General features: G+C 40.8%; 1 protein-coding gene and 1 long non-coding RNA gene across 2 annotated transcripts in view; one reads left to right on the forward strand and one right to left on the reverse strand.

The window, feature by feature from the left end:
- Positions 1 to 16,412, forward strand: part of LOC137774018 (uncharacterized) — a 21,735-nt gene extending 5,323 nt beyond the window's left edge. The window contains exons 3-4 of the long non-coding RNA XR_011075773.1: positions 779 to 1,140; positions 15,420 to 16,412. This is a non-coding gene — a long non-coding RNA (uncharacterized lncRNA). The remainder of the gene's footprint in view (positions 1 to 778; positions 1,141 to 15,419) is intronic.
- Positions 16,413 to 21,284: 4,872 nt separating this feature from the next.
- On the reverse strand, positions 21,285 to 22,892 carry ANKRD34C (ankyrin repeat domain 34C). The gene has a single exon (XM_068559146.1). It carries the CDS (start codon positions 22,890 to 22,892, stop codon positions 21,285 to 21,287), a length of 1,608 nt encoding a protein of 535 aa, XP_068415247.1.
- Between the last annotated feature and the right edge of the window lie 567 nt (positions 22,893 to 23,459).

Raw genomic sequence — 23,459 nt, forward strand, 5'->3', positions numbered from 1 at the left:
TCATATATCATATATCCTATACATTCCATGTATATGTATGTATACTATTGATATATATAATATATATAATTCCATATGTGTGTGTTTGTGTGTATGTACAATATCCTATTGGTTCTGCATCTCTGGAGAACCTGACTAATACACTCCTCTTACAGCCTGTGCTGTCTTACCTTCTCACTTTATATAATCACTCTTTTATTCTTCTATATCAGGAGAGCTCCTTATGGAACTTTGCTAAAAATTGAGGTGTAACTGACATACAACAGCCTGCATCTATTTAAAGTGTAGTTTGATAAGTTGTCACATATGTATACACCTGTGAAACCATCGTCGTAATCATGATAGTGAACATATCCATCTCCCCCAAAAGTTTTCTCGTGCCCTTTGTAATCCATCCCTCTCATACCTCCCTAACCTCCCCATTCATCCCCATAATCACTGATTTGCTTTCTATCACAATACATTCATTAGCATTTTCTAGAATTTTATATAAGTGAAATCATACAAAAGCACTCTTTTTAGTATAGCTTCTTAAACTCAACACAATTATTTTAGGATGCATTCATGCTGAAGTGTATGTCAGTAGTTTATTCCTTTTTATTGCTGAGCAATATTCTAGTCCACATATGCATGGGTTTATTTCTGATCTCTCTAATTGGTTCCATTGATCTGTTTGTCCTTATTTGTGCCAATATCACGCTGTCTTGATTGCTGTGACTTTAGAAAAAATCTTGAAATCATGTCATGCCAGTCCTCCAACTCTGCTATTCTTTTTCAGAGTTGTATTGGTGGGACTTCCCTGGTGGTCCAGTGGTGAAGAATCTGCCTTCCAATGCAGGGGGCGTGTGTTCGATCCCTGGTCAGGGAACTAAGATCCCACATGCTGCAGAGCAACTAAGCCCGTGCACCACAACTACTGAGCTCTCACACCTCAGTGAGAGAGCCTGCATACTGCAAACTACAGAGCCCACGCTCCCTGGAGCCCACGTGCCACAACTAGAGAGAGAAAACCCACATGCCACAACTAGAGAGAAGCCTGCATGCCACAACTAGAGAGAAGCCCACGTGCCGCAATGGAAGATCCCACATGCCTCAGTGAAGATCCCACATGCTGCAACTAAGACCCAAAGCAGACAATAAGTAAGTAAATATTAAGAAAAAAACATTGTATTGGCTATTATAGGTCCTTTGCATTTCCAAGTGAATTTTATTTTATTTTTTATATTTTGTTACGTGGCAAAGAATAATTAAGTTTGCCAATGGAATTACAGTTACTAATCAATTGACTTTTTTTTTTTTTTTTGGCTGCGCCGAGTTGCATGCAGGATCTTAGTTCCCCAACCAGGGATCAAACCCGTGCCCCCTGCAGTGGAAGCGCGGAGTCTTAACCACTGGACCACCAGGACAGTCCCTCCAAATGAATTTTAGAATCAGTTTGTTAATTTCTATAAAAATGCCTGCAGGGACTTCCCTGGTGGTGCAGTGAAGAATCCGCCTGCCAATGCAGGGGACATGGGTTTGATCCCTGGTCCAGGAAGATCCCACATGCCACAGAGCAACTAAGCCCGTGCGCCACAACTACTGAGCCTGTGCTCTAGAGCCCATGAGCCACAACTACTGAGCCCGCATGCCACAAGTACTGAAGCCTGTGTGCCTAGAGCCCGTGCTCCGCAACAAGAGCAGCCACCGCAATGAGAAACCTGCACACCACAAAGAAGAGTAGCCCCCGCTCACTGCAACTACAGAAAGCCCGTGCGCAACAATGAAGACCCAACGCAGCCAAAAAATAATATTAATTAATTAATTTTTTTAAAACCTGCAGAAATTAGCCTAACCATATATATGGGCAGCTGATTTACTACAAAGGCACAAAGGCAGTAATTCAATGGAGAAATGACAGCTTTTTCAATAAATGGTGCTGGAAAAATTGGATATTCATATGCAAAAAAAAACCCCTTGTTTTAAAGGACATGGATCCATATCTCACACCATACACCAAAATAACTCAAATGAATCATACACCTAAATGTAAAACATAAAGGTATAAAACTTTATAAAAAGGAAAAAGCAGGGCAAAATGTTTATGACCTTAGATTAGGCAGAGATTTCTTAAATAAGATCCTACAATCTGTAATAAAAGAATAAATTGATAAATTTGACTTCACAAAAGTTTTTTTAAATTTTAAAAGATTCTTCAAAAGACTCTATTAAGAGAGTGAAAAATAAGCCACTGGGAGAAAATCTTTACAAAGCATATACTGATAAAGGATGTATCCAGAATAAATGAAGAACTCTCAAAATTCAGCAATAAGAAAGCAACCTAATTTTTTAAATGGGCAAAAGATTTGAACAGATACTTCACCAAGAAGATAAATGGATGTCAAGAAGCACATGAAGAGATGCTCAGCATTATTAAGTCCTTAGGAAAGTCCAGATTAAAACCACAATGAGATACAACTAAATACCACTACACACCTATTAGAATAACTAAAATTAAAATGACCGACTAAGAGTTGGTGAAAAGATGGAAAACTGTAACTCTCATACACTGTTTATAGGAATGTAAAATAGTGCAATCACTTTGGAAAACAGTTTGGTAGTTTCTTAAAAATTTAAACATATACCTACCATATGATTCAGACATCCCATTCCTAGGTATTTACAAACAAGAAAAGGAAGTATATGACTATACAAAAGCTTGTACATGAACGTTTGTAGCAGCTTTCTTTGTAGTAGCCCAAAACTAGAAACAACTCAAATGTACCTCAACAGATGAGTGGATAAACAGTTACAGTATATCCACACAATGGAATACTACTCAGCAATAAAAAGGGATGAAGTATGGATACATGAAACAACCTGGATGACTCTCTAAATGGTTATGCTGAGGGAAAGGGGGTGGACACAAAAGAGTACATACTCTGTAACTTCATTTATATGAAACTCTAGAAAATGCAAATTAATGTGTAGTCATAAGAAGCAAATCAGTGGTTGCCAGGGACTGAGGGGAGAGATTACAAAGGATGTGGGCAAACTTGGTGGTGGTAAAAATGTTTATTATCTTGATGTGGTGATGATTCACAGGTGTTACACGTATGTCAAAATTATCCAAGTGTATATATACAATGTATCATATGCTAATTATATCTCAATAAGCTGTTTTTAAAATAATAAACATAATACTACGAATAATCCTATGCCAAAAAATTTATAAATTTAGGGGAAAAACTGGATAATTTCTTAGAAAAACATAACCTTCCAAATCTGACTCAAGAAGAAGTATAAAATCTGAATAGCTTCAACTGGACAGCAACTGTTTGGGTGCCCAGATTCCTTTTCCCTGACCAGTGCACTCATCCCCTGCTGCTCTGTTAATTGCTAAATTTTTACAGCTTCCCTCTGCCTCCCAGAATCACTCCCAGATCAAGGTCAGAAAACATAGCCCTTTCTCCTCTGCCTGTAGCCTATAACTGACTGAAGCAGGGATACAAAAGGCCAGCCCCTTGCATCAAGGAGGGACAATTCTACAAAAAAAAAAAAAAGGAGGGGCAATTCTATGGAGAATATTATTCTCTCTATACCCCTCCTCTGGGGATCAAGGCAAGGCTGGACTTCATCTGAGATCACCTCCTTGCCAGGTTCTTCTCCTTCCCAATCCTGCTTCCCAACCATCCTTTGAGGTTTTTCCTCAAATAAATTGCAGGAGACCAAATCCCTGTCTCAGGTTTTGCTTTTAGTGACCCCAGCATAAGAAACCCATAACCATTAAATAAATGGAATTAGTCATTCAAATTCGGAAGTGCTTGTTAAACCAGAGGGCTGAGTTCCAGTCCCACATTACCACTTCCCAGCTGTGTGACCTTGAGCAATTTACCTAATCTCTCCGTGCCTCAGGTTCATCATTTGTAAATGGAGATAATAATTCTGTTATAATATAAATAATTTGTAAATGGAGATAATAATTACATATGTGTGTGTGCACATATTCATACATAATCCCACCTGGACCAGATAGTTTTACCAGCAAGATCAACTTATGAGAAAAAATCTGTGAGGAACATTTAATCCAAACTAAAACTTTTCCAGAGAATATAAATTGAGGGAACATGCCATGATTAATTTTATAAAACTAGTATAAACTTGATATCAAAATAAGAAAAGCTATGAAAGAGGAAAACTGGAAGCCAATCGAATTTATGGATACAAATGCAAAACATCATAATCAAAATGTGTCTTGCTCTTTTCATTTAAGTTTTTAGATATATGCTATGAAAAAAGGATCCAATTTCATTTTTGTTTCATATGGAAAACAAATTGTCCAAGCGCCATTTATTAATCTGCAATAAATTAATCTCTGTCATACCTAAATTTTCCATCTATGTGAGAGTCTAGGTCCTCTATTCTGGTTTTGTGGGTCAACTTATCTATTACTGCATGTTATCACGCTGTTTAAATAATTATAACTTTTTAAATCTTGTCATCTGGTACCATAATACTCCCAGTCTTCTTATTCTTCTTCTAAATTGTCTTAGCTATTTTCAGCTCTTTGCTCTTCCATATGAATTATAGAATGGTTTTGTCATTTTTAATGAAAAAGTCCTGTGGGTATTTTCACTGTAATCACATTAAAGAAAATCTAGTTTTGCTACATACCAGCAATATCCAATGATGTGGGAAAGAATATCACATTGACAAGAGCAACAAAAATATATATGATGTCTAGAAATAGGATGAAAAAGAAAGTATAAGAGCCCTATGTAGACAACTAAACACTTTTTTTAACTGAAGTATAGTTGATATACAATGCTGTGCCAATCTCTGCCTCACAGCAAAGTGACTCATTTATACACATATAGACATTCCTTTTTTCACATTCTTTTCCATTATGGTTTATCCCAGGAGAATGGATATAGTTCCCTGTGCTATACAGTAGGACCTTGTTGTTTATCCATCCTATATATAATAGTTTGCATCTACCAACGCCAAACTCCCAGTCCATCCCTCTCCCTCCCCCCTCCCTCTTGGCAACCACAAGTCTGATTTCGGGGGAGCTTGGTAGGCAGTCACTGCAAGCGGGGCTCAGGCTACAGAGGTGACGAGTTCAGGCATCCTGACTCCCGTGTGGTGGTCACGATGTTTTTCTCCAGGGCCCGGCCGTGGGTGGGGGAAGCCAGCCTCTCAGAGCACAAGAAGTATTTAAAGCATGCAATGAAGATAACAAAGGCTATCTAAGCAGAGAGGACTTTAAAGTTGCTGTTGTAATGCTGTTTGGGTACAAGCCCTCCAAGCCGTGTGGCTGACAGGGTCTTGGTGCTCCAGCCAGGTGTCAAACCTGAGCCTCTGAGGTGGGAGAGCCGAGTTCAGGACATTGGACCACCAGAGACCTCCTGGCCCCACGTAATATCAGTCGGCAAGAGCTTTCCCAGAGATCTCCATCTCAACGCTAAGACCCAGCTCCACTCAACAACCAGCAAGCTCCAGTGCTAGACACCCCATGTCAAACAACTAGCAAGACACGAACACAACCCCACCCATTAGCAGACAGACTTCCTAAAGTCATCCCAAAACACATCACCAGACGCGGTCCTGTCCACCAGAAAGACAAGATCCAGCCTCATCCACCAGAACACAGGCACCAGTCCCCTCCACCAGGAAGCCTACACAACTCACTGAACCAACCTTACCCACTGGGGGCAGACAGCAAAAACAAAGGGAACACGAACCTGCAGCCTGCAAAAAGGAGACCCCAAACACAGTGAGTTAAGCAAAATGAGAAGACAGAGAAATATGCAGCAGATGAAGGAGCAAGGTAAAAACCCACCAGTCCAAACAAATGAAGAGGAAATAGGCAGTCTACCTGAAAAAGAATTCAGAGTAATGGTAGTAAAGATGATCCAAAATCTTGGAAATAGAATGGAGAAAATACAAGAAACGTTTAACAACGACCTAGAAGAACTAAAGAGCAAACAAACAATGATGAACAACACAATAAATGAAATTAAAAATTCTCTAGAAGGAATCAACAGCAGAATAACTGAGGCAGAAGAACGGATAAGTGACCTGGAAGATAAAATAGTGGAAATAACTACCACAGAGCAGAATAAAGAAAAAGAATGAAAAGAATTGAGGACAGTCTCAGAGACCTCTGGGACAACATTAAATGCACCAACTTTCAAATTATAGGGGTCCCAGAAGAAGAAGAGAAAAAGAAAGGGACTGAGAAAATGTTTGAAGAGATTATAGTTGAAAAGTTCCCTAATATGGGAAAGGAAATGTCAAGGCCAGGAAGCACACAGAGTTCCATACAGGATAAATCCAAGGAGAAACACGCCAAGACACATATTAATCAAACTATCAAAAATTAAATACAAAGAAAACATATTAAAAGCAGAAAGGGAAAAGCAACAAATAACATACAAGGGAATCCCCATAAGGTTAACAGCTGATCTTTCAGCAGAAAGTGTGCAAGCCAGAAGGGAGTGGCAGGACATATTTAAAGTGATGAAAGAGAAAAATCTACAACCAAGATTACTCTACCCAGCAAGGATCTCATTCAGCTTTGATGAAGAAATTAAAACCTTTACAGACAAGCAAAAGCTAAGAGAATTCAGCACCACCAAACTAGCTTTACAACAAATGCTAAAGGAACCTCTCTAGGCAGGAAACACAAGAGAAGGAAAAGACATACAATAACAAACCCAAAACAATTAAGAAAATGGTCATAGGAACATATCAATAATTACCTTAAATGCAAATGGATTAAATGCTCCAACCAAAAGACATAGACTGGCTGAATGGATACAAAAACAAGACCCGTATATATGCTGTCTAGAAGGGACCCACTTCAGACCTTGGGACACATACAGACTGAAAGTGAGAGGATGGAAAAAGATATTCCATGCAAATGGAAATCAAAAGAAAGGTGGAGTAGCAATCCTCATATCAGGCAAAATAGACAAAAATAAACACTATTACAAGAGACAAAGAAGGACACTACATAACGATCAAGGGATCAATCCAAGAAGACTGTATAACAATTGTAAGTATTTATGCACCCAACATAGGAGCACCTCAATACACGAGGCAAATGCTAACAGCCATAAAAGGGGAAATCAACAGTAACACAATAATAGTAGGGGACTTTAACACCCCACTTTCACCAATGGACAGATCAACCAAAATGAAAATAAATAAGGAAACACATGCTTTCAATGATACATTAAACAAGATGGACTTAATTTATATTTATAGAACATTCCATCCAAAAACAACAGAATACACTTTCTTCTCAAGTCTCATGGAACATTCTCCAGGATAGATCATGTCTTGGGTCACAAATCAAGCCTTGCTGAATTTAAGAAAATTGAAATCATATCAAGTATCTTTTCTGACCACAATGCTATGAGACTAGATATCAATTACAGGAAAAAAACTGTAAAAAATACACACACATGGAGGCTAAACAATACGCTACTAGATAACCAAGAGATCACTGAAGAAATCAAAGAGGAAATCAAAAAATACCTAGAAACAAATGACAATGAAAACACGACGGCCCAAAACCTAGGGGATGCAGCAAAAGCAGTTCTAAGAGGGAAGTTTATAGCAATACAATCCTACCTCAGGAAACGAGAAAAATCTCAAATAAACAACCTAACCTTACACCTAAAGCAATTAGAGAAAGAAGAACCAAAAAAAAAAAAAAAAAAAAAAACCCCAAAGTTAGCAGAAGGAAAGAAATCATAAAAATCAGATCAGAAATAAATAAAAAAGAAATGAAGGAAACAATAGCAAAGAACAATAAAACTAAAAGCTGGTTCTTCGAGAAGATAAACAAAATTGATAAACCACTAGCCAGACTCATCAAGAAAAAAAAGGAGAAGACTCAAATCAACGGAATTAGAAATGAAAAAAGAGAAGTAACAACTGACACTGCAGAAATACAAAGGATCATGAGAGATTACTACAAGCAATTTTACGCCAACAAAATGGACAACCTGGAAGAAATGGACAAATTCTTAAAAAAGCACAACCTTCCGAGACTGAACCAGGAAGAAACAGAAAATATAAAGAGTCCAATCACAAGCACTGATTTTGAAACTGTGATTAAAAATCTTCCAACATACAAAAGCCCAGGACCAGATGGCTTCACAGGCGAATTCTGTCAAACATTTAGAGAAGAGCTAATACCTGTCCTTCTCAAACTCTTCCAAAATATAGCAGAGGGAGGAACACTCCTAAACTCATTCTATGAGGCCACCATCACCCTGATACCAAAGCCAGACAAAGATGTTGCAAAAAAAGAAAACTACAGGCCAATATCACTGATGAACATAGATGCAAAAATCCTCAACAAAATACTAACAAACAGAATCCAGCAGCACGTTAAAAGGATCATACGCCATAATCAAGTGGGATTTATCCCAGGAACGCAAGGATTCTTCAATACACGCAAATCAATCAGTATGATACACCATATTAACAAATTGAAGGATTAAAAACTATATGATAATCTCAATAGATGCAGAAAAAGCTTTCAACAAAATTCAACACCCATTTATGATAAAAACTCTCCAGAAAGTAGGCATAGAGGGAACTTACCTCAACATAATAAAGGCCATATATGACAAACCCGCAGCCAACATCGTTCTCAATGGTGAAAAACTGAAACCATTTCCACTAAGATCAGGAACAAGACAAGGTTGCCCACTCTCACCACTATTATTCAACATAGTTTTGGAAGTTTTAGCCACAGCAATCAGAGAAGAAAAAGAAATAAAAGGAATCCAAATCGGAAAAGTAAAACTGTCACTGTTTGCAGATGAGATGATACTATACATAGAGGATCCTAAAGATGTACCAGAAAACTACTAGAGCTAATCAATGAATTTGGTAAAGTAGCAGGATACAAAATTAATGCACAGAAATCTCTTGCATTCCTATACACTAATGATGAAAAATCTGAAAGAGAAATTAAGGAAACACACCCATTTACCACTGCAACAAAAAGAATAAAATACCTTGGAATAAACCTACCTAAGGAGACAAAATACCTGTATGCAGAAAACTATAAGACACTTATGAAAGAAATTACAGATGATACAAACAGATGGAGAGATATACCATGTTCTTGGATTGGAAGAATCAACACTGTGAAAATGACTCTACTACCCAAAGCAATCTACAGATTCAGTGCAATCCCTATCAAACTACCAATGGCATTTTTCACAGAACTAGAACAAAAAATTTCACAATTTGTATGGAAACACAAAACACCCCGAATAGCCAAAGCAATCTTGAGAAAGAAAAACGGAGCTGGAGGACTCAGGCTCCCTGACTTCAGACTATACTACAAAGCTACAGTAATCAAGACAGTATTGTACTGGCACAAAAACAGAAATATAGATCAGTGGAATAGGATAGAAAGCCCAGAGATAAACCCACACACATATGGTCGCCTTATCTTTGATAAAGGAGGCAAGAGTATACAATGGAGAAAAGACAGCCTCTTCAATAAGTAGTGCTGGGAAAACTGGACAGCTACATGTAAAAGAATGAAATTAGAACACTCCTTAACACCATACACAAAAATAAACTCAAAGTGGGTTTAAGACGTAAATGTAGGTCCAGACACTGTAAAACTCTTACAGGAAAACATAGGCAGAACACTCTGTGACATAAATCACAGCAAGATCCTTTTTGGCCCACCTCCTAGAGAAATGGAAATAAAAACAAAAATAAACAAATGGGACCTAATGAAACGTAAAAAGCTTTTGCACAGCAAAGGAAATCATAAGATGAAAAGACAACCCTCAGAATGGGAGAAAATATTTGCAAATGAAGCAGCTGACAAAGGATTAATCTCCAAAATATACAAGAAAACAACCCAATCCAAAAATGGGCAGAAGACCTAAATAGACATTTCTCCAAAGAAGATATACAGATTGCCAACAAACGCATGAAAAGATATTCAACATCACTAGTCATTAGAGAAATGCAAATCAAAACTACAATGAGATGTCACCTCACACCAGTCAGAATGGCCATCATCAAAAAATCTACAAACAGTAAATGCTGGAGAGGGTGTGGAGAAAAGGGAACCCTCTTGCACTGTTGATGGGAATGTAAATTGATACAGCCACTATGGAGAACAGTATGGAGGTTCCTTAAAAAACTAAAAATAGAACTACCATATGACACAGCAATCCCACTACTGGGCCTATACCCTGAGAAAACCATAATTCAAAAAGAGTCATGTACCACAATGTTCATTGCAGCACTATTTACAGTAGCCAGGACATGGAAGCAACCTAAGTGTCCATTGACAGATGAATGGATAAAGAAGATGTGACACATATATACAATGAAATATTACTCAGCCATAAAAAGAAACGAAATTGAGTTATTTGTAGTGAGGTGAATGGACCTAGAGTCTGTCATACAGAGTGAAGTAAGTGAGAAAGAGAAAAACAAATACCGTATGCTAACACATATATATGGAATCTAAAAAAAAAAAAAGAAATGGTTCTGAAGAACCTAGGGGCAGGACAGGAATAAAGACGCAGATGTAGAGAATGGACTTGAGGACACGGGGAGTGGGAAGGGTAAGCCGGGACAAAATGAGAGAGTGGCATGGACATATATATACAACCAAATGTAAGATAGATGGCTAGTGGGAAGCAGCCACATGGCACAGGGAGATCAGCTCAGTGCTTGTGTCCACCTAGAGGTGTGGGATAAGGAGGGTGGGAGGGAGACGCAAGAGGGGAGAGATATGGGGATATATGTATATGTATAGCTGATTCACTTTGCTATAAAGCAGAATCTAACACACCATTGTAAAGCAATTATACTCCAATAAAGATGTTTTAAAAAAAAGTCTGATCTCTATGTCTGTGATTCTGTTTCTGTTTTATAGACAGGTTCGTTTGTGCCATATTATAGATTCCACACATAAGTGATATCATGGTATTTGTCTTTCTCTTTCTGACTTTCTTCACTTAGTATGCTAATCTCTATTTGCGTCCATGTTGCTGGAAATGGCATTATTTCATTCTTTTTTATGGCTGAGTAGTATTCCATTGTATATATGTACCACATATTCTTTATCCCTTCATCTGTTGATGGACATTTAGGTTGTTTCCATATTTTGGCTGTTGTGAATAGTGCTGCTGTGAATGTAGGGGTGCATGTATCTTTTTGAATTATTGTTTTGTCTGGGTATATACCCAGGAATGGGATTGCTGGATCATATGGTAATTCTATTTTTAGTTTTCTGAGGAACCTCCATACTGTTTTCCACAGCGGCTGTACCAACTTACATTCCCACCAGCAGTGTAGGAGGGTTACCTTTTATCCCCACCTTCTCCAGATTTTGTTATTTGTAGACTTTTTAATGATGGCCATTGTGACCGGTGTGAGGTGGAAAACTAAACACTTTAAGTTTTATAAATGAAGGATAAAAAAGATGAAGATTTGGATTTTTAGAGTAACAATCCATGTTTCTGCATTGGGAGACTTAATCTTTTAAAACGTTAATTTGCACCGAAATAACTAAATGGCAAAGAATCCCAGTCATAATCTCAGAGCATTTTTAACATTTAATAAAATGATTTTAAGAAATAATTTGTCCAAAGAGAATTGAGAATGAATGTGACTCACCATTTGTGAAAGTGAGTTAAAACCCTACAGTAATTAAAATAGATGCTCTGGTATGGAACAGAAAGACAGATACACCAATGGAATGTAATACAATGGAACAGAATGGGGTGGAATGAAGTGGGATGGGATGAAATGAGGGAGTTTAGAAACAGACTCAAGAATTTTAAAAGCAAGAATTTAGCATGTTACAAAGATATTTTAAATCAGTGAATATCAGGATACTTTTAGCTTCAAGTAAATTTTTAAAACTCCAACTAGATTAAATGATATATAACTTATATTAAATAGACTATAGAATCCTAAAATATACTACTCATATCATATATATCGAAAAATATACCATTTAATATAGCAGAAAGTTCAGAGGTGAATTCAGCTTCAGGCATAGTGTGATAAGGGCTCCAGTCCATTTCCCTGCTTTTCTCTTGGCTATTCCCTCCTCTGCATGTTGGCTTTATTCTTAGGCTCTATTATTTTATTGTCACAAAAAGGTTGTCAAACCAAACAAACAAGCTTGAGACAACATGTTTATTTAGTCATGTCTATCAGAAGGAAGAGAAATATTTCCTTCACTCACAACCTGTATGTCCTTTCCTTCAGTACAGTTGGGCCAACTTAGGTCATGTGCCCATATCTGGATCTAAGCCACTGACAAGGAGAAAGTCATGTACTGATTGGCTTAGGCTGGATCCTTTAGCCAATCACTGATAAGGAGAATGGGGATTGTCATAATTAACTCAGACCAATCAGGGCTTCCCTTGGAGCTCGGGACAAAGTCAAAAGGGCTGCAAGGATACAGGGTGACTGACTACATAAACAAAATCAGGATCTAATGGGAAGGAGAAGGGAGGATCAAACTGGGTAGGCAACAATATCCAACTGCAGCAAAGAAAGGACTAAGTACTGATTAAATTGTAATGGGATAATTTAAAAATGTATTTAGACCCTTACCTGTCACCCCGTGAGAAATCATTTTTGCCCTAGGTCAGGAGTGTCTGTGATTCTGGGTCCATCATCCCAGAGGAGGCAGAGGACTCCAGAAGGGACAGCCAGGTGGGCTTCTTTCATCAGGCTGCTATTTGGACTGGTTCACACTGGCAAGACCTTGTCCATGAAAAAACTAATCAATAGTCAATCTAAGAAAAAATGGGAAATTTTATTCGAGCCAATCTGAGTATTATAACCCAGGAGACAGTCTCTCCAAGAGTTCTGAGAACTGTTCCAAAGACGTAAAGGAGGAAGCTAGCATATATGTGATTTTGGCAAAGGGGGTACCTGCAGTAAAACACACATCTATCTCAGTGGAAGGTTGCTGCTAGTCACAAGGAGCATACATCTTGGTTAATGGTTTTAGTGCTTTTCTACGTATGGGAAGATCCAAGAATCCAGGTTCATAAAAGATCTCTCCTAAAGAAAGTATCTGAGGGCCGGTTCTGTCAATTTTCCCAGAGCACAGAGTGCCTCATCCTGATCTTCGCCCTGAATTCCTTTCAGGGTGTGTCGTAGGTCAGCAATTGCAGTGGCGAATGACTTGATTCCTGTAGAACTAGAGATGGTGGCCAACAGTCTTTATTTTACAGCCCCTTCCCTTTTACTCTTAATTTCAACCAACGTTTGGGGAGCATTTTGTGACCAATTTGTCCCATGGCACTAGGAATGCTCATTCCCAGGTCAAGTGAGGATTTTGTTGATAGGTCACTCTACATGCTATTACTGGACTAGGCTCTGTTAACAATAGCCAAAAGCCTCTGGACCACCTGTCTTACTAGTCTGTTACGGTCCAGGAAATGGTTCCCTCTTATTGCTTCTTCGCATATCTAGAGTTACACTATTACAATCGTTGATCTTATAGGACTATATATTTTGATCAATCATTGCAAATTGCCTAATCATCATTAATTTTATCTGTGGCTCAGTCACACATTTGGTAATGCAATAAACAATAATCTTGTGAAATAGGCAGAATACAAGTAATATAACTAGCGACATTCATAGGTCATAAGGATTTAAACTAAGAACTTCTATTAGGTGAGGCCCAGTATCTCCCAAGGTTCCTGCCATTTGGGAGGTCTGGTTAACATATAATGCAGTTGCGCAGTGCACACCGGAGTTGGGTGGGGAAGGAGGTCAAAGGACAGAGAAAAAAGTTTTATGTTTCAGTTTTTCTTGTCTTGCCTTAAAATGTGAATTTTTATTTCATCAACCTTGACCTCTTCTATCCTTTCACTTCTTTCTCTTCTCTTCCTCTCCTCCGACCCCAATCTTCATGCGTAATGATTACCCTTTTCTCTGATGAAAATTGCTAGATTTTTAACTCTGTGCTTTCACAATCAGTCTACTGGAATTGGATCACAACATCACCTTCAGCTAAGGTGTCCTGGTGAGAATTACCAGACACTTATTCCTGTGTTGACTTATTAGATAATGCTACACTTCTAAAATACTTACCTCCTTTCTTTTTCTGAGATCTGCTCCTTATTCTTGATGTCTTGCCACAGATAAATTCCAAGTGTGAGCAAGTTTTTTTCCTTCCTACTGCATGCATGCCATTTTGTAACTTGGACCATAGTGTCGCAGGAAGGGGAAACCCTTCAACGGCCCAAGAGTGGGCTCTTGTCTAACACTCGGAAATGAATTGTCTGAGGAGACACACAAGCTGACAAAGCAGGACACTTTATTGGGAAGGGGCGCCCGGGCGGAGGGCAGCAGGGTAAGGGAACCCAGCGGGACTGCTTTGCCATGTGGTTTGCAGTCTCGGGTTTTATGGTGATGGGATTAGTTTCCAGGTTGTCTCTGGCCAATCATTCTGAGGGTCCTTCCTGGTGGCACACGCATCGCTCAGCCAGGATGGATTCCAGCAAGGAGGATCCTGGGAGGTTGGTAGGACATATGGACTGGTGTCTCTTTTGACCTTTCCTGAATTCTTCCAGTTGGTGGTAGCTTGTTAGTTCCATGTTCCTCACCAGGACCTCCTGTTGTTAAGATAATTCATGCAAGTTGTTACTATCCTGTTTGGCCAGGGCAGGCCGTTTCCATCAGTGGTTCCCCTAACAATAGGACACGGACTGCTGTGAATTTCACCTCATTAACCTTCGGACGTGAGAAATGTCACATTTCTTTACTTTGCTAAATCAAGTTAAAATTAATTGTATTTCTCAACCCCACCTTCCCAAAACTGATAAGAAAATCCATCTCAGCCGTGGTGGAGCTCTCTCCACTGTGTTCTGTAGACGCCTTAAGCAGTGCACAGCCTTCAGGTTCAGGGAGCCCTGGGATCCTTGTGCCAACCTGTTCGCTGTCCAAGCTCCAGTGTTTCTTCAAGGCAAGTACCTCAGCTGCCCTCCTGCCCAGCTTGACCCAGGCCCATTCTCCCAAGATGCACATGTCAGTTACAAATTGGCACTTGTCATGGGCACTTGCCATCTACCTCTACAAGGATTAAAGCAGGTGCCGCTGCAGCTGCTGACCTTCAACACCCCATGAAAGGGATTCAGGGTGGAGATGAGGAATGAGGCCCTCTGTGCTCTGAGAAAAACTGGGAGAACAGGTCTTCAGATAGTTAGATATTTTCAGAAGCCGATTTTATGAGCCCAATTCTTGCATCTCCTCATATCTAGAAAAGCACTAAATTCCCTCATGGTGACATTTGCTCCTCGTGACTAGCAGTAACCCTCAGGAGACTAGCAGAACCTTCTGCAAAAATATGTGTTTGGGCTTCCCTGGTGGTGCAATGGTTAAGAATCTGCCTGCCAATGCAGGGGACACGGGTTCGAGTCCTGGTCCGGGAAGATACCACATGCCGCGGAGCAACTAAGTCCGTGCGCCACAGCTACTGAGCCTGCGCTGTAGAGCCCGCGAGCCCCAACTCCTGAAGCCCACACGCCTAGAGCCCGTGCTCTGCAACAAGAGAAGCCACCGCAATGAGAAGCCCGTGCACCGCAACGAAGAGTAGCCCCCGCTCGCCGCAACTAGAGAAAGCCTGTGCACAGCAACAAAGACCCAACTCGGCCGAAAATAAATAAATAAATAAATTTATTTTTTTTAAAAGTGCAAACTGCCATGTATATTAAAATATATATATACGTGCTTGATCGTATGTACACCCCCTTCACCAAAATCACATATATACTGACCTTTCCCCCTGCCTCTTTGGAGCAGTTTCTCAGAGCTATGTGAAATGCTGTCTCCCGGGCCGCAGTCCTCATTTTGCCCCAAATAAAGCTTAACTCGCAACTCTCACGTTGTACATTTTTTTAAGTCAACACACATCTAGCCACTCCCCTCTAAGGTTTTGCTCTGGAAAGGAGCAAGTTCCACACAAGGGACCCCAACTTCTGAGCCTCCTATAATCTTGGGAATGTACTCCCTCACTCGGGGTGGGGGGGGCCTTGTCCCTCATCACACCTCCACCTCCCCCAGCACTTTCTTCTCCTCCCAGGGGATCCCTCCTAATCTCTCCTCAGAGGAGCTGGCAACAGTATTGACCTCCCTTTCCTGCAGATAGAAGTGGGGAAAAGACATGCTGAAACTAGTCCTTTCCCCTCCCCCGCTTTTTAAAAAAATTTTAATGGCGTATAGTTGCTTTACAATGTTGTGTTAGTTTCTGCTGTACAGCAAAGTGAATCAGCTATACGTATACATATATCCCCTGTTTTTTGGATTTCCTTTCCATTTAGGTCACCACAGAGCATTGAGTAGAGTTCCCTGTGCTATACAGTAGGTTCTCATTAGTTATCTATTTTATACAGAGTAGTGTATGTATGTCGATCCCAATCTCCCAATTCATCCCACCCCCGCTTCCCCCCTTGGTATGCATAAGTTTGTTCTCTACATCTGTGTCTCTATTTCACTTTTGCAAATAAGTTCATCTGTACCATTTTTCTGGATTCCAAATATAAGCGATATTATACGATATTTGTTTTTCTCTTTCTGACTTACTCCACTCTGTATGACAGTCTCTAGGTCCATCCAGGTCTATGCAAATGGCACTATTTCGTTTCTTTTTATGGCTGAGTGATATTCCATTGTATATATGTAAATACCACATCTTCTTTATCCATTCGTCTGTTGATGGGCACTTAGGTTGCTTCCCTTTTCTCCCCCTTGTTAACCGTAGTGTAAGCCCGACAGCTGGCTTTTCTTTTTGTCATGCAAGTGCCTGACTTAATTTTGATGGCTGAGGCATCCACTTCAAAGGCGGCCTCCGCCTCAAAGATGGCTATCTCGGTAAGTACACATTGCCAGCCACACAGGACTAAATAAAGGGCCAGGTCATGCCCCCACCCACTCCCCAACTTTGTTTTAGAGATCTTGGTTGATTTCAGTGACTGACCATTTGGGCCCCTTGTTTTTTCTCTTCTCACACTTTAAATTCCTGCTCTTATGTTTTAAATTCACTAATAAAGAGTGAGCCCATGAAACCCTAGGCCCTCAGCTTGGACCCCAATAAAAGCAGAACCCCAGGCCTGGGCCCTCTGTCTACCCACAGCCTCACTGTGTGACCCCAGGTGTGCCACGTAATTTCCAGGACCCGTAAGTAACAAACCTTTTTTTTTCAAAGTTTCCTGATGATTATTGCTGAGGGCTTCTTGCAACCACAATAAGAACCACAAGGGCTGGTCCAGCCATAACATTGGTTATCAATAGGCTGAGATGGGCACAAAACAATATAATTTATTTCAACTGTCTAGGAAGGAACCTAAGGGTAAGGTTTGGAACTTTCCAGGGAATCAGGAAGTCTGGATGAAGTCTGAATCACAGAATTCTAGAGTTTAAGAGAGAAGCGAGACCATCCACCTGGTTTATTTGATACTTACCAGCCTGCCCTGGAGTAAGAGCTAAGAGAAATCAGCTTATATTAACATTCATCGACATTAGAAATAGGGCCCAAGGAGGGATATCCAGGGACCCTACCAGTAGCAGATGGCAGGTGCAACCCTGGGGGGAACCGAGCAGCAGGGGCAGAGGAAAAGAATTCACCCCCTTTGCGGCAATGCACCTTCTCATTCTTAGCCTTTTTTTTAACCAAAAAAGAAACTATAATACCTGTGTAGTTAAAATTTCATTTTTTAAATCACGTGTACATAAAATAGTAGGTGTTTGCTCAGGTCGATGTTACCAGGCAGTCATGTCAAACCCATCTTAAGGAAAAGGTAATATTTATAATTGAGATTTCACTAAGAAAAATGGGAAATACTTACTACTGAAGGATTGTAATATATCTTTTATTGACATATTAGAAATATCTAAATAGTTCCATTGCATGGATTTTGATACATCCTTGAGCACATCGTCAGCTGGAGACTAGGATAGAACTCTGTAGAGAACCAGCTTAAGCAACACACGATACATCTGAAGTACCAACACACACAGAGGAGGAAGGTCAGACAAAACCTGCATTTACTCGATGAAATTCTAAGAGGCTCGACGATGGACTTAAGCAAACAAACAAAGGCTTTAGAATGTCTAGAAATTGAACCCAAATTCCAGATTTGAAACTTTAGACTCACACTCTATATTTTGATAAACATTCCAGAGAGTCTTAAGTAGATGGGTTATTGAAACTAGTTTGTGGCTATCTTCTGTAGTGACCCTAGGCTCCCCCAAATCTCTGATCTAGGAAGCGTGATTCAATCTAAATATGCTTTTAAAAAAGCATTTCTCTGAGGTGTGTTAACACGAAGAAAATTGCCCATGTATGCATTAACCGTAATTAAGTATTGCAGTGGTTGTACTAGTTTGGAACAGTCTAATTCAACTAATGCATCGTCAGATAGTGATGAAACAAGGTACTATCCTGATGACCGTCTACAGAAAGGCCAATGGAAAGGTCACAGCTGATGGATGCAGGCAGGAAGTGGCATGAGCGTACCTGCTGTTACGCGTCTGTGTGATGGATGGGCAGGCTATTCCAAATGGGCAACTCATCACGTTTAGTGTTTCACCTAAGCTAATTGCTATGAATGTACCACATTCACTACTTAGGATAAATTAGGCTTTCAAATCTTAGCTAAAGGTTTAGAAAAATTCTCTTATGCAGTGTCTTGCTATCCCCACAGTTAGATACTATCAACACTAGCAGAGGTTAGTTTTAACTGACACTAACGACCATTGGAAAAGTACTTAAAATGTGTAGTGTGTGTGTGAGTTCCTTTAATGAGCTGCTGAGAACAGTGGTTGTCTGTCTGGTTCTCTCTTTAATACATCAGGATTGTTGCTTTGCCTGTAATCACGTCCAGTTGGTGAGAACTCTTACCATCTAAATGGTCCTGAAAAGCCTATGGGTTGTGACACTCAACCAAGGTCATGAGCCCTAGATTTTCACTAGCTTATGTGCTATTCTTCTCATTTTCTTCCCTTCCTGCCAAGTACAAGAGGCCATTAGCACTCAGGTCAAGAATCCTGAAGGCCCACGTTGTATATAAGTCATCTTACTAAACTACAGTTTGAATTGCCTTTAAGTTAGTGGGACAGCCTAGCCAGCCAGCCAGACCTACACCTTCATGCAGTTTGGGTGCTCTTGACATATTTCTACCATGTACACAATCATTCTCCTAGAGCAGTGGTGATCAGCTAAGGTGATGTCACCTCCAGGAGATGTCTGGCTGTGTCTGAAAGCGTTTTTGGTTGTCCCAATTTAGGATGAGGATGCTACTGATATCTAACGGGTGGAGACCAGGAAGGCTGCTAAACAACTTACAATGTACAGGACAGTCTCCCACAGGAAAGAATTATCCAGCCCAAAAGATCCATAGTGCCAAGGCGGAGCATGTGCCTGCCCTAAAGGAATTACTGAAAAACAAACACTCGGTGTATTTATAACCATCATTAGCACTTCTGATTGGGATATACAGATACATTTCTGGCAAATGTCATTATAGAAATGGTCTGATATGCAGAGCTTCTGTGGCAGAATTTCTTTTACTCTACAAATGAGTTTAAGGCTCAGTATTTACAGAACCCCTGAGAATCTCAAGGGGCCCTTTGAATATTTCAGCTAGACTTTGCTTCACTTTGTGTAGGGTATTAGGTATTATTTGAGATTTTGAGGCTTCGGAGGTCTAAAGGAGTATTAAAATCAGCTGCCTCTTTTCCAATTACTTCTACCTGTGCCAGGCACAGTTACAGGCACTTTCATACATTATCTCATTTAATTCTCACCACAAACTTGTAAGGTGAAGCATTACTAACCCCATTTTACAGATGAGGGAGTGGAGGCTTGGAGAAGTTAAGCCACTTCCTCAAGGTCACGCAGCTGGTAAATGATGAAATAGAGATACAATCCCAAATCTCAAAGTCTTTCCTCTTTCCTCTATGTGATGCTATCCCCAAGGACTACTGAATTTTTTTAACCATAGAGCAAACATATCTAAGCAGCATGAAAGAAAACAATAAATGGGGAAAAAACCAGAAAGATCTTCATCTAGAATGTGGCTACATTACACCAAACGTGCTAAATGTCTGCTTCCATTCTTGGGTTCGTACAAAGTGGCTTGAAAAGGTTGTACAGGTTATTTCTACAAATCTCCCGTCACATAGATAATTCAGGCAAAGAAGAAACCAGATGTTCTTGAATTTCCCAGAAAAGTGAAGGGGAAGTGACAGTTTGCACCCCTTAAAATTTTCAGGCTACAAGTGGTCTCCACTGCCTCTGGCCTGAGAACCATCTACTCTACCTTGTAATATATGCATCTCCCATCACCATGTATCATTCTAGTTTGGGGAGATCTTACCAAGTTTTTTTTTTTTTTAAAGAATAATCAGGAAATGCTTCTTATGTGTCTATTCTATGAGTTGTATAATACAAAACTCCAAATTACCTAATAGCCCCTGACTGTTTTTCACAAGATTTCAACACAGAACCTGTGTCAGGGCAGGAGGCCAAGGCCAGTTTCATTTCTGGGCAATATTCATCTCTGAGGCACCAGCTACTGTGACACAACAGAATTTGGGGGACACGTAGATCTAATATTTGGGGACTCAGAGCACACCCGAATTAGTACGTGGATAAAGCCTGTTACCGGAGTTCTGAAAGATCTCAACTATGCTACGCTAGCCAGTACCCCATGACATGGTAAGAGGCAGGACCCGAATACCAGAACCTCTCTGATGGGAGAATTCTACCTCCATTCCTCCAGATGTAACACAGATACCCATATTTAACAGCCCAAAGATTGGTTTTGAACTTTTGCACATTCTAAAAAGCCTCATTTTCTTTGTAGGCACTTTATAGATTTATTACACATGACATCCTCCAAATACCATCTTGTGATTTAAATTGTTTGTCTGATAGAAAATAATGGGTGTCAGCAGCTTAGATCATTGTACCTGCTGTGTGACTTTCAAACTCCAAAGGTTTTCTTCCTTTGGAGATTTTTTTTTTTTGGCAATTTCATCTCCACAACCCAATTATACTGGGCTCTTTTCAAGTAGGCCTATAAAAACCCAGATGTTCTTTCAGAAGGGAAGCAGCTCCGTTTCCATCTCTTCGGAAGCAGCCACACACCAACATTAAGGAGTGATCAAGATGCAGAGACTCTGCACGACTGTGTTGGTCTAGATTACGGTACTTTTCATAAACTACATAGATTAAAAAAAAAAAAAACACCTCACTGAAAAAGCTTCTAGGTCATGATTTCTTCAAAGTCAGACAGCTGCTTCATCTGTTCAATTTGCATAGAATGCCTTCTGAGGAGCTTCTTTTTACTTCTCAAGTCAACTCTCTTTGGTGAACTTGGAGCAACAGGTACCATGGATTTTAAGCCACTAGCAAGTGGAGAGGAAGGTTTGCTGCTCGATCTAATATCCGGGATGGGTGGGTTCAGATTTACATTTAAAGGTGGAAGGAAGCCAGGCCTGGTCTGGGAAATTCGGTCTAGTAGCAGAGTTCCGGAACCCCGTCTTTCTAGAAGATGGGGTGGCCTGCGGCGCGCTGAGCTGGGAGACGTGCAGGGCACAGCATCCAGGGCCTCCCTGGAGCCCTGGAAAAGAGACAAGTGGGAGTTGTTGAGCTTCTTTCGATCTAAGGGCCCTTTGCCTGATTCAAGGGAAATGGAGTTGGGCGGGTCAGCCCCTGGCTGTAAATCTAAATCATAGAGGTCATTTTCCAGCCGTTTGAGGGACACTGCATCTTTGAGAGCAGAGGGGCCTGATGGGCCAATACCACCCTTCTCTTGGTCAATAGGGAGAGTTCCTCTTCTGGCCAGACGTGAGTGGGGAGGCTGACTTTTCTCGTAGGCTGCCTTCCACGAGGCCAGTGCCGAAGAGGCTGGAATCTTCAGAACCTGCTCTGTGAGCGTGTGGAAGAGGCTGGGGTCTTTGCTATCAATACTGTTGGTTCTGGAGAGGGGGCCCCTTTTGGGGAAGGACATGTCACTGATGCTCTTGATGACCTCGCTGTCTGCACCTGCGCCATGGGTCTCATCCTGGCGCATAGAGGCGGCCAACACGGAGGGCGCGGTCAGGCCCCAGGGCTCAGATTGGAGCCTCTTCAGTTGAGGCAAACGGGCCCTTTTGAGGTTCCCAGCTTTCCTAGTGGGTGACCCCGGCTCATTAGGAGCCTTGGAGCTGTTGCAACCACCTGGATGCCCTGATTGGAGGCTAAAGAAGTCATCTTCCTTCTCACTGGGTGGAGAGCCCAGGCCTGGAGCCTTCAGTTCAATATCCGAGGGAGATGCATACAGTGGAGGCGACTGTCTGTCTTCCTCTTTGGGTGAAGGAGGGACATTAAGATACTGTTTGGTGGTTTTGGTGCCTGAAGATGATTTATCCGTTGTTATAATAATCACCTCCTTGCCTTTGGCTTTGCAGGCATCCAGGAGATGTTTCAATGCATCCTGGTCATCTGCATTTATTGCGTAAACCAGAGCTGAAGCCCCTGTGCGATCCTCGAGGCTGGGGTCTGCTCCATTCTCCAGTAGCAAGGAGACCACTTCTCCCCCAGCTCTTCTGATGCAAGCATGGATGAGGGCGGTCTTGCCAGACTTATCCTGAATATTGGGGTCCGCCCTGTTGTCCAGCAGATACTTCACCATCTTGGACTTGCTGATGCTTTGCTGGTCCACATGTTTGGTGATACATGCCACCATGAGAGCCGTTTCGCCTTTGTCGTTGCTTTCGTTGATGTAAGCGCCCCCTTCCAGGAGGAGTCTGGTCAGCCTGAGCCTCCCCAGCCACACGGCCTTTAAAAGTGAGTTTCCATCAGTCCTTAATTCGGTGTCGTCATCCATCATACTGGCTACAGCTTAGAGTCTCTGAGCCACAGTGGCGATCAGACCTAGCAAGGGAAGAAGAGAGAAAAGGGTCATGTATTCGATAGAGCTGATCTGAGCAGCAAGGCTGTTACAGAGTCTGGATACAGTCATGTCCCAGTTTGATCCCAAGTTATGCCACCTTGCTTGGTTATTTAACTTCTCTGGGTTTATTTCTTCATCTGTAACATGGCAGGGGTGACTGTGGTGATAGTGGCAAGCTACCTGACTTTGTGAAGATTAAATGAGACAGTGTATATAAAACACGTAACCACACGTAAAGCGGTTGGCATGACGCCTAGGAGAGAGCAAGCAATAAAACGTGCAAGGTCTTACTGCGTTGACTGCATGAGACTTATCACAAATGCCGTTTAAGAAACTTTGTTTTCTGTCTGTCGGCATCACTAAAGTCTAAGTTTCCATAAGGAAAGGTCTGAGTCTATCTTGTTCACTGTTGTAGCCTCAGCGTTTAGCAATGAGTCACACTTAATAGGTTACCTCGTAAATAATGGTTGAATGCAGTATAGTTCTAGGTGTGTATCAAAAAGA

The sequence above is a fragment of the Eschrichtius robustus genome, chromosome 1, assembly GCF_028021215.1.
Source record: "Eschrichtius robustus isolate mEscRob2 chromosome 1, mEscRob2.pri, whole genome shotgun sequence".
Lineage (NCBI taxonomy): Eukaryota > Metazoa > Chordata > Mammalia > Artiodactyla > Eschrichtiidae > Eschrichtius > Eschrichtius robustus.

Excerpts from the sequence above, each read along its gene's own strand:
- ANKRD34C (XM_068559146.1), bottom strand. The coding sequence starts at position 22,892 with ATGATGGATGACGACACCGAATTAAGGACTGATGGAAACTCACTTTTA.